The following is a 16,171-nucleotide window of genomic DNA, read 5'->3' on the forward strand; positions in this document are numbered from 1 at the left end:
GGGTCTGCGTCTCACCGTCCTGCCGGAGGACTTTGACTGCCTCGGGCTTCCCGGGGCTTTTACTTTGCCTGCCCTCTCCCAGACCAGAGAGATGGCGGCTCCTCGGGGCCGTTGGCGGTGCCCGGTGGGACGCGTAAAGGTGCGCTTGTCCTTCAGAGTCGACTGGATGCTCCTCTACCAAGGGATGGTGGTGCTGGCCGCCAGCCAGGTGTGGTGGACCTGGGAGGTGGAGGACGTCTTCCGCAAGGTGAAGGAGGGCGAGAAGCAGGCCATGAAGAGCTACGGCAGGAAGATGCACCGGCAGATCGACGAGCTGGTCTCGCGGATCACCAAGCCCTTGAGCAAAAACGACCGGAAGAAATACAACACTGTTCTCATCATCGACGTGCACGCCAGGGACATAGTGGACTCGTTCATCAGGGGCAGGTGAGGGCCTTCTGGGTGCCGGCGGCTCCGGGGGCATCCTTCATCGCCCTTGGCCTTTCTCGCTGCCTCTCCGGCCTCCTTCGCGTCCACCTTCTCTTCCGCCGCACCTGTCTCCTCCTTCACTCTCCTCCGTGTCCTGCGTCTCGCCCCCAGCATCCTCGAGGCCCGGGAGTTCGAGTGGGAGAGCCAGCTGCGCTTCTACTGGGACCGGGAGCCCGACGACCTGCACGTCCGCCAGTGCACCGGCACCTTCAGCTACGGCTACGAGTACATGGGCCTGAACGGGCGGCTGGTCATCACGCCCCTCACCGACCGCATCTACCTGACTCTGACGCAGGTGACGGGCGCGCGGGCTCTTGTGGCTGTCGTTCAGCGGTGGCCGTGTGCGTGTCCCGAGCGTGACTGCGGAGACCGTGCCAGTGACCGGGCCGAGCAGGGTCTTCCCCAAAACCGCGCCCTCTCAAAACCGCAGAACACGGCCTCACTTAGACCCGGGGTCTTTGCAGACGTGACTGGTTAAGGACCAGGACGAGAACGTCCTGCGCCAGGGCCCTAAGCCAGTGACTGGCGTCCCTGTAAGGAGGGGGGAGGGCACAGAGCTACCGGAAGGTGATGTGAAGGCGGAGGCAGGGACCGGAGCGCCGGAGCCAGCGGAAGCAAAGAAAGACCCCTCCTGGAGTCTCCGGAGGGAGCATGGCCCGGCCAGCAGCTTGGCCTTAGACCTCCGGCCTCCAGGACTGTGGACAAGTACATTCCTGTGTTTTCGCCCGCCCGGTGGTGGTGGCCGGTATGGCAGCCCAGGACACGAGCGAGAGGGCAAAGGGGATCGCTGCCTCAAGCTCTTCCAAGGGGGTTCCGCCTGGGGCATTACCTCACTGTCCCTGTCCGAGACTGGGCTGCTGAAGGGGAGGCAGCCCCTGAAACCACCCTCAGGGTCAGGAATTGGCTACAAGGGCTCACAGCTCTCCTGGGGTCAGGTCGCAGTTCATTGTAGCAATGGGACACGGGTCAGAATCCGCGCCAGGAGGAGGCGTGGGGCAGGGCCCGGAGAAGCAGCGCCGATTCCTCCAGCAGCGGCAGTGACAGCTGTGGAAGCTCTTGCCCCCGGGAGGCTTGCCCGAGCCTGGGGGCCAGGGCTGGAGCTGGGACTGCTCATGCGGACGTGACTGACCGCCCGAAGGCTGGCCGTGGCCTCCAGCATCCCCGGAAGTCAGGCCGATGCCACGCGACCCGGAGGCCCACCGACGGTCACGTTGTTAGACTGTCGTGCGTGGCCCGTGGTCCCCAGATAAACAAGGCCACGCTTCTCGGGCAGGGTGTCCCGAGGGCTCAGGCGCCAGTGCTGGGGTCCGGAGAGAGAGGCTCAGACCTCCCCTTGGCAGAGACGACTGCGCCACGCACAGATGTGCGTGTGCCCGTGAGCCGCGGCTCCGGAGCTGCCGGGCGCTGTTCCCGGCCCAGGCACCGCCCCCGGCGCACCGCCCGGCCCGGGGCCGCCTGGCCCTTCACGATGGGCGGAGGGGTCAGTCGAGGTTCAGGAGAGGCAGGGACGTTGCACGTGGTGAGTGTCGGGAAGGCGAGTGCGACCTTGTCCGCCGCCACGCACGTGTGCCTCACGTCTGTTGCCCCCCCAGTGTGGGACCGGCACGTGACATCTGTGCCCCGCGGTGAGTCAGACAGCCTCACTTTGGGCTTGGCTTTTGACAGGCGCTGTCCATGTACCTGGGTGGGGCCCCTGCGGGCCCAGCGGGCACCGGCAAGACCGAGACCACCAAGGATCTGGCCAAAGCCCTGGGCTTGCTCTGTGTCGTGACCAACTGCGGCGAAGGCATGGATTACAAAGTGAGGCCTTGGTGTCGCTGCCGGCACCGTGTCAGTGGGCAGAGAGCACAGGCGGGGTGCTGTGGGACCCACGGCATGTGCCCCCCGGTGGGGACGTGGGGGAGCCGGGGAAGTGTGGAGAAAACCTCTCACCATGCCAGTCTTGGGGTTCACGTGTGTCTGCCATGTGGGCAGCAGGTGGAGCGGGGGCCTGAACGTAGCTGCCAGAGCCAGGGGAGTGGCCGGCAGAGACGACGGAGCAGCGCTCGGGCTCAGCGGCCCCTGTTCTGCTTCGGTGACTCGTCGGCTACCGCCGGGGAGGCCTTTCGCGGGCGGCGGGGGCAGGCCATCCCCCGGGCCAGCTGAGGGCCGCCTGAGGGCCGCCTGGTTTCGCTGGGGACGCGTCTCCGTCGGGGCGCCGCCTGCAGCTCTCATGGACACCGGCCCTTGTCTGGACGTCTCCTCTGTCTAGGCCGTGGGGAAGATTTTCTCCGGCCTCGCACAGTGCGGGGCCTGGGGCTGCTTCGACGAGTTTAACCGGATCGACGCCTCGGTGCTCTCGGTCATCTCGTCCCAGATCCAGACCATCCGCAACGCCCTGATCCACCAGCTCGCCACGTTCCAGGTGAGGCCTGTTCCAGGTGAGGCCTGCCCTGTGAACGTCCGCCCCGTCCTCCCTGTCCCCACAGGGACCCTCGCCGGGCTCTGCTGTCGAAGCCTCGGAGGGGGCTGGTCCCGGCCAGGCTTCCCGCGGGAGAGGATCTGATGGACTTTGTTCTGGGTGGCATGGCTGGGTTTCCCAAGGTTGTCAGCAGCCTCGATGACTGAGGATCTCAATATTCTAAGAGCTTCAGACTAGCTCCAGACAGGTAACTAGTCGTTACAGACAAGTGAGCAGTGTTTTCAGAGAAGTGATGCTCTTTAAAGGAAAAAAATGTTCTGAGTGACTTCCCGTATTTGGGGAAAATGACGTAAAAGATGAACATTCCAGCCAGTCAGAGTGTCTTCAACAGAAATTGTAACAGGGAGTAAGAGGTTCTGCCTTCATACTTGGGGCACTTCGGGCCTGACAGCGAGCCCGATTTTGAAGGTGGTCAAGGTGAAGAGGCCAACTTAGAGAACTTGGAGAGAGTTCCCTAGTCTCTCTGGGTCCCAGGAGACACGCTCAGACCTGGCTTTGAGGAGCCCGCGTGAGGCCACTTCGGACTGACCGGCCCACAGCCCGGGGAAGCGCGGTTTTCCGTGGTGTGGGTGGCCCAGGGGCGGGTTCTCTGGCAGTGGGGCCCAGAGGGGCCGGGCCGCTTCCCCACGCTGGGGTCCTCTGTGGTCCCAGCATGCTCTGCTACCGCTGCTGCCATTGCCCTTGACCCCGTGTGCCCTACACTTTGGCCACCGCAAACCACTCGCTTCACAGACACGCCATGCGCTGTGACACCATTTCCATCCCTGTCTGCCCTCTCTTGCCCTTTGTTCTTCTTCGCCTGAGCGTGCCTACACGTCCTTGGAGGCCCCGCAGAGCCTCCTGGGTGGGGGGTGGGGTGGGGACGGGGGTGGTTCAGGACCCGACGTCGGCTCGGTCTGGCGACGGCTCTGTGGTGGGCGCCCCTGCGGCCTGGCAGCCCTGCTATCTCCCCAGACCTCAGTGGGCTCACTGTCATTGTCCAGGGGTCACGTTAGCTGGACACTGTTAGACATTCAGGGTCCCAGTAGAGGTTCTGGGCGCATTTTCTTTCAGGGAGTTCTTCCGAAGTATTCTGGGGCTGAGCTTGCTGCTCCTGTGGGGGCGGAGACCTCACTGCCGCCGCGCGTTTAGGTTTCTAGAGCCGTGCGCTCAAGGGCAGGCCCGCCTGTCATCTCGGGGTGGTCGGTCCTCGGTGGGCTGCTCAGGGGTGGGGACGTCAGCACAGTCAGCTCTGTTGTGGGGGGCGCATCGGCTAACCGCTGGGCTGCCCTCTTGTCGCTGAGGCAGCCTGGCCTCCTCACGAGAGTGCGCTGTTCTGTCTTTTGTCTCAGGCGGGCCGCTGACAGAAGCGAAGAAGCGGACTCCCGGCACTGAGAGCAGTCGCGGTGGCTGAGACTCAGCCGCGGGCTCGAGGCTGACAGGGGGAGGGGCTGCAGCTCACACGTGCCTGGGCGTTGGGGGAGGAAGGGCGGCGCCCTGAGTGGCGGGCAGGGTCTGGGGGAGCGCGAGCCACGCTGCGTCCAGGCCCCCAGGCTGGGGAGGAGGGACGGGGGCAGTGTGACAGCTCACAGGGGTGCACGGCTCCCTGGCCTGCCCCGTCTCACCGGGCCTCCACGACCTTCAGGAAAGGACACTGGCACTCGGGGAGGTTCGGTGACCTGCCAGGGGTCACACAGCTCCTCGAATCGCCCCACCATGAGCAGCTTCTCAAGGGGCACGACCTGGGACGGCAGGTCAGGTTGGGGGTTGGCGAGGCTCGTTTCCCGGACACCCAGGCCATCGGCACAAGGACTGCCTGGTGCCCGTGGGATCACAGGGCCGCACCGCCTCCTCTGCCTGTACCTGCACCGGGCCGGCCGGCGGCCTGACCCCCCTTCCTGCTGCTCTTCAGTTTGAAGGGCAGGAGATCTCGCTGGACGCGCGCATGGGCATCTTCATCACCATGAACCCCGGCTACGCGGGCCGCACGGAGCTGCCCGAGTCGGTGAAGGCGCTCTTCCGGCCGGTGGTGGTGATCGTGCCGGACATGAGGCAGATCTGCGAGATCATGCTCTTCTCCGAGGGCTTCCTGCAGGCCAAGGTGAGCGCGCCCTCCCCCATCCCCCGTGCCCCCGGTGCCACCCCCCCATGCCAACCCCCACACTGGTCCCCGGGCGTCTCATTCCGGGCGGCCTCGCCGCTCTCCTCCCTCTCCCTCTTTTTAAAATTATAACTTTTATTCTGTGATGACTTGACAAGAAGGGGCGAGAACAGAGCAGAGTCCCACGCACCCCTCCCCCAGCCTCCCCCGGATATGACACCTATGGTCTCACACGCTGAATGAAGCGCACCGTCGGAATCGGGGACTGCGGCGGGCACATGCTTCCCCCACAGCAGGGACTCGGTTGGGGCACCCCCGGGGCTTACCTTGTCCAGAGGGTGTGCAGCTCCGTGCCATGTTATCATGCCTGTAGAGTGACCGGAGCCACAGGCAGGGTGCGGGACTGTCCCCGCATTTCCCTCTGTGTGAGCAGTGGGCGTTAGCAGCCCTAGCTCCTGGCAGTGACCGGTCATTCTGTGCCGCTGTAGCTGTCACTGTGAGGTTGTCATCGGTGCATAGATCACACTGTGTGTCACTCTCAGAGGCGGCTTCCTTCACTCAGCCTCATTCCCTCAAGGATACGTGGCTGTAAGTGTGTGTGTGTGTGTGTGTGTGTGTGTGTGTGTCTTTTGTCACTGTTTAAAGTATGTATAAAATACGCACAAATGTTTTTTGCAGGAGGTTCTGGTAAAGGCACAAAATAGCAGATACCTTGAACATAAAGGATTGTGAGGTTGCGTTCCCACATCTTTTAAAGGCTCTCACTGCCTGTTACATTGCTCGGGTTCTGAGCACAGGGGTGACATTTGTGGGTCCAGGTCCCCGTGAGCCAGGTCCCCGTGCACCCTGGGGACCGGCAGCTTTGAGTCCTTGGTGTGGCCGAGGTGGCTGAGTTGTCCTCAGAAACGGGTACAGGAGGAGCTTTCATAGTACGTTCAGGCGGAAATAAAGAGCACGCGCATTTCTGGAGCGTGACGGCTGTGGTTGAAAGCTCCGGCTGGGCCCGGGCGTTGGCAGGAAGGCGGGGGAGACCCTCCCCTGCGCTCAGGGACAGCCGTCAGACGCAGGCCGGGCCGGCGCTCCTCTACATTCTCTCCTCGCCCGCCGCAGGCAGGAAAGCCAGGGACCCGTCCTGGTGTTGCCGGCGGCGGCGGCGTCTGCTTGTTTGCAGAGCAGCTTCGTCCGGACACCTTTGGTCATTTCCTTTCTTTGTGTTTCACGACCTTTCATCCCGCAGATGCTGGCCAAGAAGATGACGGTTCTGTACAAGCTGGCGCGGGAGCAGCTCTCCAAGCAGCACCACTACGACTTCGGGCTCCGGGCCCTGAAGTCGGTGCTGGTCATGGCGGGGGAGCTGAAGAGGGGCTCCTTGGAGCTCAAGGAGGTGAGGGCCGTGCGGAGGCACGGGGTGCCCTGGGGAGCGTTTCTGTCTCGGCTGCCGTTTCACTCGCTGCTCTGGCCTGCATTCCATCTGTTTTCTTCTAACGTGACTTTCCGCTGTCAGTCAAGTTCAGTGTCTTTGTGGAGCGGGTTGGCGCTGCTTCGGCGGCGGCAGTCAGCCCCTCGCCGCTCGGGCGGACGCACGCACACGACTCCCCTCCCCCTGGTGAGAGAAGCGAGAGGCACGGTCGTGCTGCTTCTGCACGTGAGTGCCGTGGGAGCTCAGCCACGCTCGGCCCAGCTGCGCCCGCGTCGCTCCAGAGCTGCACACGGGGGTGTCGCGCTCTGGGTCTGACTCTGGGTTCTATATGAACGCCCCACTCCCTGCTTGCGAGAGGGCGTCCAGGCCAGCCCTCAGCCTGCGTCTCCTTCCGCCCAGGACGTGGTGCTGATGAGGGCGCTCCGAGACATGAACCTGCCCAAGTTCGTCTTCGAAGACGTGCCTCTTTTCCTGGGTTTGATCTCTGACCTGTTTCCCGGGCTTGACTGCCCGCGGGTCCGGTACCCCAACTTCAACGACGCCGTCGAGCAGGTGCTCGAGGAGAACGGCTTCATCATCCTGCCTGTCCAGGTAAAAGTGCTGGGACGGGGGGTTCACTGACTGCCGTGTCCTTTCCATCTCTGCCAGTGACTTTTGAAGACATTGTGACGAAGTACAGGCGACACAAAACGCACCGTCTCAACCGCTTTTCAGGGTGCTATTCGGTAGCGTGAAGCACACTGACCTTGCTGTGCGACCGCCACCACCGTCCGTCCCCAGAACTGTTCCGTCTTCCCAGACCGAGACTCGGTCCCACTGAACGCTGGCTCCCCGCGTGTCCCCCACCAGCGCAGGGAACCCCGTCCTGCTCTCTCTCTCCCTGAGTCTGACTCCTCGCAGTGCTTCACGCGTGAGCAGTCGTGCCGCCCGTGTCCCTCTGCGTCCGGCACGTCTCACTCGGCGTAGGTCTGCCGGGCGCGTTCGAGTCACAGCCGGGCACGCAGCTCCCTCCTGGCTGAGGCCGGACGGCCCTCTGTCGTGAGGTTGGCCCGCCCTCCGGCTTTGCTCTGGCTGTTTGGCATAATGTGGTCAGACGACACCAGCGTTGTGTTTGGGGGCCTGACCAGCCACTGTTCCCGCCCAGCCCTTCGTCCCCGCCCCCGGAGTCACACTCACCGAGGAGCTGAGGCGTGGCTGGTGGGGCGCCGACCGTCTGAAGCCTGGGGGGGCGTCTGTGCCGTCGTGAAGCCGAACGTGGTTGCCGGGGCGTTCTGCCGAGAGCGCAGCTGCCCCGCTGCTCAGAGGCCTCGGGCCTGGGCAGCGGCCCTGGACACGGGTCAGGGGGCTCCCTGCACCGGCCCCGCCGGGACGTTCTCCTCTGGAGGCGGTGGTTCAGAGAGGCGCGTGTTCTGGCGAGGGCGCCCGGCGGTGCAGCCGGTGTGGGGCACAGTCTGGCGGCTTCTCGTGGAGGTCGTCCTGGGACCGCCCCGTGCCAGGGGTCCGCCCACTCCCAGGGGTCTCCCCGTAGGGAGCCAGGAGTTACATCCACACGGGAGTGGACGGCAGTGTCAGTTACGAGAGTCGGTCAGAAAGGGGAAACAGTGCAGACGCCCACGGGGGGTGGATGGGTAAAGAAAATGTGGCCCGGCCACCCAGTGGACTCTGGCTCGGCCGCGAAGAGGAGCGGAGCGCCGGCGCCTGCTGCAGGGTGGACACGGGCCACGCCTCTCTTGTGCGCGTCCACTGACGTCATTCCCCGCACAGGCAGAGACGGAGGGTGGACGAGAGTGGGCACCCGGCCGGAGGAGGGGGCTGGGGGAGACGGGTAGTGAGCACAGGGTCTTTCGTGGGGAGTGGGTGACGGCAGGCAGTGACACGGAGCGCAGCCTTCGGGCGCACTAGAAGTCATCGATTTGTCCACTTTCAGAGGGTGAACTGTAGGGGAGGTGAGTTAAAGGTCCGTGAAGCTGTCTAAGAAAGAGTGGTTTGAACCCAGCTCTGCACTCTGTCCCGCAGGTGGATAAAGTCGTTCAGATGTACGAGACCATGCTGACCCGCCACACGACCATGGTGGTGGGGCCCACGGGCGGGGGCAAGTCCGTGGTCATTAACGCTCTGTGCCAGGCCCAGACCAAGTGAGTGTGACCCCGTGGGGCGGTGGCCGGGTGGCCTTGCGCTACGGTTGGTGGCAGCGCCCCCTGTCCCTCGTTGCTCTCTGACTGCCTGGGGGGTGCGTTTTGTCCCAACACCCCTTCACCCTTGTCACACTGTGACTTGTTTCGTGGCTGGTGTATCGCACGCGTTTTAAAGTCAGGACGGTGACTTGTGCATCAGACTGAACGGAACGAGTGTCCCCCAGACTGTCTCACGAGGGTGTTTGAAAAGTTAACTGACGTCCTGCTCCCTTGGTGTTCAGATTGCTCTTCTAGAGTAAGTGAGGGCTCCCGTCCTGACACAGCACTTCCGGCAGCAGCGTGCCCGGAGACAGCGCCCCCTCCATCCCCGCCTCACCCCTGCCAGCCCTGCCGTGGGGTGGGGGGCCGTGCGGCTCCGTGTGCGGGGACCCCGCGCACCGAGTCACAGAGACCCGCAGGGACCTGCCCTGCCCTCCGAGGGGGCACGGGCTTTCCGGCTCCTCGCTCTTCTCCTGGGCAATAACCAGACTCTAGAAAGGCTGTGTGTGACGCCAGCGTCCCAGCAAAGCTCAGGTCGGGCCTTGGGAGCTTGGGACTCTGACAGGTGCAGACAGCCTGTAAGACCCGGTGAGCGACGGTCACTTCCGACTGCTGGTGTTCCTCACGGGAGGGCCAGTGGGCGGCGGCCTCCGGGTCGAAGCGGGTTGTGCCGGGGCCGTCCCGTGCTCTGTTCTTCAGTTCGTTTCTCGTTAGCTGACTTTCAGGGCGATCACGAATGTGTGTGTGTGTGTGTGTGTGTGTGTGTGTGTGTGTGTGCCACTGTTACTTTTATTGTTGTGTTTCATTAGTTACGAACTGTGGTTTTTGGGAACTTTAGTTTTCTGTAGACGAGCTAATCCCACGGCACTGTGGGAACTCACAGGTGTTTTTGTGGGGAGCACCCTGACCACGTGATTTAGGAAGTCAGTGCGGAGCAGCGGTCACCCTGTAAACACGAAGGATTAAATGTTAGGGTGCTGTCCCGATGACTGACTTCTCTCCCGCACCCCAGTCATGAAACATTTATGTAGCCGGTCACATGCATGAATATGGAATAGATGTGGATTGCAATACATAGGAAAGTCAGCTTCTCCGAGTCCTCCAGAGGCAAAGCCAAGCCCTGGTTCAGACCTCACTCGTGTGGGGGCCGTGGTCTCGGTGAAGGGCGGTTCCCTGCAGCGAGGGGGGAGCCCAGGGGAGAGTCTGTGTGGATTGCGTCCCAAATGTCACATTAGATCCAAAACGTGTGACCCTTGCGCGGTGGCCCGAGTGGCTCTCTGGGCGCACGCAGCCCCCCTGAAGCCTCTCCTGTGACCTAGGCTTGGGCTGACCACAAAGCTCTACATCCTGAACCCCAAAGCCGTGAGTGTCATCGAGCTCTACGGCATCCTGGACCCCACCACGCGAGACTGGACGGACGGGGTGCTGTCCAACATCTTCAGGGAGATCAACAAGCCGACAGATAAGAAGGAGCGGAAGTGAGTGCCTGTCGGCCGGGAAGGGCGCCCGCGCTGGTGGGGGCCAGTCGGCCAGGCTCTCCGCACGAGCAGATGGAGGGACCGGGCCCTCAGCTCGCGACGCGCCCAGTGCCGTCTTGGGTCTTCACGTGTTGTCCCGGTCAGCCCCTCACCTGCCAGCGTCCCCAGCTTGCCACAGGGGACACTGAGCCCTAGGGCAGGTGAGGGCCCTGCCCCGAGGGCAGGGGTCAGAACTTGGGCTGTCGGACCCTTGGCCCTTAAACACAGCCACCAGGCCAGGCTGCCCGGGTGGCACGGAAGTCAAGGGAGGGCAGCGAAGTGGCACGGAAAGGGCTAGAACACCCTCGCAAGCTGCACTTTCTCACGAGTAGAGGCAGTTGGTGACGCTTGCGGTGCTCCCATCACGGCACGCTGTGCCGGTGGGGGTGGCGCAAAGCCGAGAGCAGGAGTGCTGTCGGCACGTCGGGTCAGAGCCTCCCCTGGTGTCATTTGTTCCTGTGACACCTCTCAGGTGAGCTCAGGGACGGGCCTGGTTTTGCGCTCTCCGACCCGTTAACGAAAACCACCGGAAAGAAGCGCCCGGCTCTCAGCGAATCGCTTGTGGAACAGCCTCTTTTCAGTGATTCTCCCCCAGCTCCGGGTCGGCCCGGGGTCTGGCACTGGACTCAGCGTCCTGTCTCCTCGGTGTCCTCAAACTTCCCGAAGTTCGTCGGGTTGCCTTTGACTTCTTCTGCGGCCTTGATGTTCCGGAAGACTGCATGCCAGCTGCTGTACAGAAAGCTCCGGCTGGGGCTCGTGGGGCGCATCCTCCTTGTGGGAGCGGACTGTGCGTCTGCGCAGCAGCCTCGCAGCACTGGCGTGGTGTCCTCGTGTCTCCTCCGAACCTCCCTCGGTGGCGGTCTTCACTCTGGACGGTGGGGCCAGGTGGGGTCAGGCTCTCCCCGCAGTGGATGAGCAGCCTGGGAGGAGGTAACCGGAGACCGCGGGAGGAGCGCCCTCTTCCTCACGCCGTCCCCTGGTGGCCTCAGCCTCTGTCGGTGGGGCCTGGGTCTCGTCTCCCCGCGAGGACGGAGGACGGTGAAACGGAGGCTCTCTGTCTGTGGGGACAGCTGGCGAAGTTTGGGTGCGGCTCGGGCGCCGGACAGCAGCGTTCCGCCGGGGCTGAGCCCCCGACTCGGTAACTGTCCTGCGGCTGTGTGAGGGGCGGGGCTCGTCCCTGGCGAGTGCTCCTCGCAGGGGACCTTCATCTTCACAGAGGTGTCCCCTTTGTAAGGACACTGGTCACCAGACTAGGCGCCCTCTGGACAATCTCACCTCAAGATCCCTTACTTAGTTACACCTGCGAAGACCTTTTTCCCACAAGGTCACGTTCACAGGTCCCAGATGGGTATACCTTTTGAGGGGCCACGGTGGAACCCAGCACACGTGGGTATATTAAATACTCCCCTTTTCTCTTCATTTTACCGTTAGAAAGCGAGGTGTCGGAATCAGTGACAGAGAATAATTGATGTACAGTGTCAGATTTGAAAGAACGAGGTGTTACAGAATAGTCACGGAACTTAAAATACAGCGCAGGGAACGTAGTCAGTAATGCCCAACAACTGTCTGGGCCAGGTGGGTGTGGACTCACCGTGGGGGCCACTGTGTGAACTACGTAAGCGTAACTGCTGGCTGTACCCCGGAAACTCATGCAAGCAGTGGTCGACTTCAGCAGTAACTGAGGAAAAGACAAGAATGAGGTCAACTGTGACACTTTCTGTCCCCAAGGGGCACTGGCATGTTGTCCCCAGGCAGGCATGCAGGTCTGTGTCGTCAGACCTTCCAGTTGCCTGATTCTTAAAAGTTGGTGTTAACTCAGTTTTTATGTATTTTCCTCTTCATCTCCCGGGTCAAACCTCGGGACCGAGCAGAGGGCCGTGTCGCGGGGCCTGGCCGGGCAGCCCTGGGGGCGCCGTGCAGCAGGGACGGGGCGCTGCCCGGAGCCCCCCGCAGGGAGCCGGGCCCACAGCCGTGGCTCCGTCCCCGGTCGCTGCAGGTACATCCTGTTCGACGGCGACGTGGACGCGCTGTGGGTGGAGAACATGAACTCCGTGATGGACGACAACAAGCTGCTGACCCTGGCCAACGGCGAGCGCATCCGGCTGCAGGCACACTGTGCTCTGCTCTTTGAGGCAAGTCGTAGAAAAGGAACCTTGACTCAATGTCTCTCTTTCAGTTCATTAAAGTGGGAGTCAGTGCAGGTGATCACGGAAAACTCAAAGGGTGGAGAAGAGGTCATGAGGAGTCTGACCCTCGATCCCCCCTCCCCTCCCCCCTCCTCGCTGTGCCCCTGAGCTCGCCGCTCCTCCCCTGCCGCCCCGGCCTCTGCGCGCGAGGAGCTCAGCGAGCCGCCCCCTCCCCCGCCCAGTCTGGGTGCCGGCTGGTGACTGATGCCGTCGGCCTGCCTCCCCCTCGAAGTCCGGCGCCGCTCAGGCCGTGGAGCCCGGACCCAGCACGCACGCTGCTTGGAACACGGACGTCCCTGCCGTGGAGCCGGCTAGCATGCCGCGATTCCGTTCACGTTTCTCCAGAGCCTTTCGTTTTGGCCTGGAGTTGTCACCGCCTTGCTTTTCCTCTCGCACCATTCGCTTCCCTCCTCCCTTCGCTTTTTCGGACTTTCTGCTGCGCCCTCTGCGCCCGTCCTGCAGCCGTGGGCCCGAGACTCGCCGTCGCGCTAGCTCGGCGCGGGCCCAGAGCGTGTCTGCGCCGGCGCGGCCGTGCCTGTTGCCGTCCTGTTTGTTGGGACAGGGGCAGGTGTGTTCGGGTCGCTGCCTTGGGCGCACACGTGCCGAGTTTTACCATGCCCAACCCCCGCTGTGCGGAAAAGACACGACAGAAGAGGGGTTAACGGGTTTCTTGGTGGTGCGATTTTGGATAGCTCATTTTCCCCTCTGTACTTCTCGGTTTCTGTCGGGTGCTCTGCAGCCTGTTAGCCTTCACATTCATTTTATAGCAACAGGGAACTTTAAAAGGCTCTGCATCCGAGATGTACGGTCTCCCCCGATGAGCCCGAGCGTTCGGCTGGAAGCCTCACGAGAGCCGTGCTAACCTGAGTGTGACTTGGGTTCTCTGCCGCCGTGACAACGCGCACGAGCGGAGACCTCTCAGTGTGCGGCCCAGGTGCTGACAGCTGCAGGCGCGCGTGGTCTTCGTTCTCCTCCAGGTCGGAGACTTGCAGTACGCCTCCCCCGCCACCGTGTCTCGATGCGGGATGGTTTACGTGGACCCTAAAAACCTGAAGTACCAGCCGTACTGGAAGAAGTGGGTCAACCAAATACAAAACAAGGTGAGCTTGCTTCTAAATGAGCTTACAGCTGGTGGCAGTGGTGGGCAGTTGGATAAACATCACCCAGACAGGTGTTTGTAGTTGAAGCCCATGACCTTGGCCTTGGCCTGTCATGACCTTGAGCACTTAATGCTGTCAGTAAACTGGACAAAAGCAAGGAGGGCAGGTTTACTGGGTTTCTAGACGACCTGCAGCCAGCGAGAGAGCTGCCGGTTCCGGTCGTCTGGACGAGGGACGGGCGCGGTTGCTCCATACGGGGCGCAGAGAGGGACTCCAGACTCGGTGGGTCCCGTGGTTTCTCCTGTGACTGCTCAGCTCTGCCGCTGGGGTGTGAACGGGCACAGCCGTGCACCAGGGAAACTTCATGTGCGAAAACCGGTGGCGGGCCCGGCTGGCCTCATTGTTTGTGGGGGCAGCCCCGGTCCGGCCCGCCCGGCTCCGCAGAGACTTGTCTCCAGGAGACGCCCAGCCCCTCCTCTTCTGCTCACTGGGTGACAGCAGCGTGCGGAGCGCCTAGCCTGTTGGGCGTGGAAATGCGATGATTTCATTTCACTTCGAACCTTGTGGTGTGTCACGTGGCTGCTCCGCATGAGTGTGTCTTGTCTTAGCAGTGGGCTTCATGGAAAGGCACCGAGGTAGATGGGACAATTGTGGGAAGGCTGTGGCCTGACCACACCCAGGACACCATGACGACATGTCCGAGGGACATGGGTGTGTCCGTAGGAGGACCACGAGGCCGGGAAGCGTGAGGGGACCGCTGGAGGCGGTCCCATGGGAACGAGCTGTCGGGGCCCGCCGGCCCCGGGGCCATCGGTGCCTCGGCCGGGAGAGGGGCCCTGCGCCGGCTGCAGCGCAGGCGAAGGGCCCTGAAAATGCCTCGGCGCTTGGCCTTTGGTAGGCGGACCAGAGCTGCTTGCAGAATCTCTTTGAGAAGTATGTGCCCGTTCTCATTGACATGATCGTGGAGGGCCTGGTGGACGGAAGGCAGGGAGAAAAGCTGAAGATGATAGTTCCTCAGACAGACCTGAACATGGTGAGAGATGGGCCCCATTGGCCGAGAGAATGTTCCCCCTGGGTGGGTGGGTGCGTGGGGGGAACAGAGATGCCTGGTGTGTAGGCATCACGTCGCGGGTTGTGATGGGGAAGACACAGCACTGCCCTGTGGGACCCTGTGCGGGATGCGCTCCGTCTGTCTGAGCCAGCAGGGTGGGCCGGGGGTTCAGAGTGACGGACCCCGGGACTGGGGTCCCGGGACTTTAGAACCAGAGCTGACCCCGGGTGGGCATGTGGCGGGGAGGTGTGAGGGCCTCCAGGGGCCGACCCGGGCATTTCCCCGTGAACCAGGTGACCCAGCTGACCCGGGTGCTGGACGCCCTCCTGGAAGGAGAGACAGAGGACCCCGACCTCCTGGAGTGCTACTTCCTGGAGGCGCTGTGCTGCTCCCTGGGCGCGGCCCTGCTGGACGACGGCCGGGCCCGGTTCGACGAGTGTGTCAAACGTCTCGCCTCTCTGCCGTCCGCCGATGCCGACGGGGTTTGGGCCAAACCCGGGGAACTGCCAGGTGGGAACCGGGGGTTGCCTGTTCTCCTGCTCAGAATACTTGGGGTTGGTTTTTAGAGGAAGCGACCTTGACTTTGCTTTTCCATTGTAAGTGTGTGGGCTTTCCAGCGTGTTTGCTTCCGTGGAGGAGCGGGCAGTGGTCAGAGCACCCGGCGGTACCCTCAGGGGAAGTTCTGTGCGTGACCTGCTGCGGCGGCAGCCCAGCCCCTCCGGGTGGCCTGTCTCGAGGAGCCCCGCTTGCCCCGCCGGCTCCGGCACGTGTGGCGCGGCAGCCCACGTGGGAGGGGGGTGCATGAGGACCTTCTCCCGAAGCTGGGTGTGCACAGCACCCCTGTCGTCCACCGGCAGGACGGCACGGAGCGTGTGGGTGCAGGGGTGGGCCGAGGCTCTCCACACCCCCTGCCGCACCCAGTGCCCCTCAGTCTCCCCCCTGGCCCACCCGGCGAGACGCCTCACGGGGCGTCTGCCGCCCACCTCAGAGCTCGGCACTTGGTGCTGAGACCGCCTGTGTGCTTGTCTCTGTCTCCCGCCGCCCAGCGCACCGGCGGCTCAGAGTCGGGGCCAGAGCCGCCTGCCCGCTGCTGCGCGCCCAGGGAAGGGCTCGGCGGGCGGGCGGTGGTGGTTCACACCGCTGGGTGGTTCACACCGCTCGGTGCAGCTCTGCCAGGGAGGGAGCGGAGTCGGTCCAGAGCGGGGAGGGTGGGAGTGGGAAGCCCCCGGTGCGGCTGCCGTCCTGGGAACGGGGAGCGTGAGTTCGCGTCAGACGTGTGCAGGCAGGGCCGACGGCGTGTTTCCACACCTGTGACCCATGTGGAGTGGACCGCTGTGTTCTGCAGGCCAGCTCCCGACCTTGTACGACTTCCACTTTGACCCCGACCAGAGGAGATGGATCCCGTGGAACGCTTTAGTGCCCGCGTATGTTCACTCCCGTGAGAAGAAGTTCATTGACATCCTGGGTGAGTGGGGCCCGAGCCCCTGTCCTTGGTGGGAGAGTGTGCGGCTCTCAGTCCGGGAGGGGGAGACGGGGACCCGTGGTCTCTCTGGCACCCGGGGCCCCACCCTGACGGCAGTGGGGAGAGACCGGAGACGCGACCTGGGCCTTGCCCAGAGGGTGGCGCTTCGGACTTCTTCTGGGGCCGCGGCGTCCGGGCTGCTTCTCCCGTCTGCGACTCTCTTCCTGCGGCAGGCCCGGTCTGACGGGTGGG

At 63.4% G+C, this 16,171-nt stretch overlaps 1 protein-coding gene across 1 annotated transcript in view; it reads left to right on the forward strand.

Annotated features, from left to right (window-relative positions):
• Positions 1 to 16,171, forward strand: part of DNAH10 (dynein axonemal heavy chain 10) — a 90,782-nt gene that overhangs the window by 38,896 nt on the left and 35,715 nt on the right. Inside the window, exons 32-45 of the mRNA XM_045843105.1 lie at positions 157 to 426; positions 580 to 763; positions 2,134 to 2,268; positions 2,720 to 2,872; positions 4,821 to 5,009; positions 6,247 to 6,393; positions 6,829 to 7,020; positions 8,446 to 8,564; positions 9,923 to 10,081; positions 12,117 to 12,252; positions 13,284 to 13,406; positions 14,305 to 14,439; positions 14,751 to 14,967; positions 15,803 to 15,922. Coding sequence (XP_045699061.1) covers positions 157 to 426; positions 580 to 763; positions 2,134 to 2,268; positions 2,720 to 2,872; positions 4,821 to 5,009; positions 6,247 to 6,393; positions 6,829 to 7,020; positions 8,446 to 8,564; positions 9,923 to 10,081; positions 12,117 to 12,252; positions 13,284 to 13,406; positions 14,305 to 14,439; positions 14,751 to 14,967; positions 15,803 to 15,922 — 2,279 coding nt within the window. The remainder of the gene's footprint in view (positions 1 to 156; positions 427 to 579; positions 764 to 2,133; positions 2,269 to 2,719; positions 2,873 to 4,820; positions 5,010 to 6,246; positions 6,394 to 6,828; positions 7,021 to 8,445; positions 8,565 to 9,922; positions 10,082 to 12,116; positions 12,253 to 13,283; positions 13,407 to 14,304; positions 14,440 to 14,750; positions 14,968 to 15,802; positions 15,923 to 16,171) is intronic.

This window comes from Phyllostomus hastatus, unplaced genomic scaffold, assembly GCF_019186645.2.
Source record: "Phyllostomus hastatus isolate PE091 unplaced genomic scaffold, TTU_PhHast_1.1 phas_contig_1162, whole genome shotgun sequence".
In the NCBI taxonomy this organism is placed as follows: domain Eukaryota; kingdom Metazoa; phylum Chordata; class Mammalia; order Chiroptera; family Phyllostomidae; genus Phyllostomus; species Phyllostomus hastatus.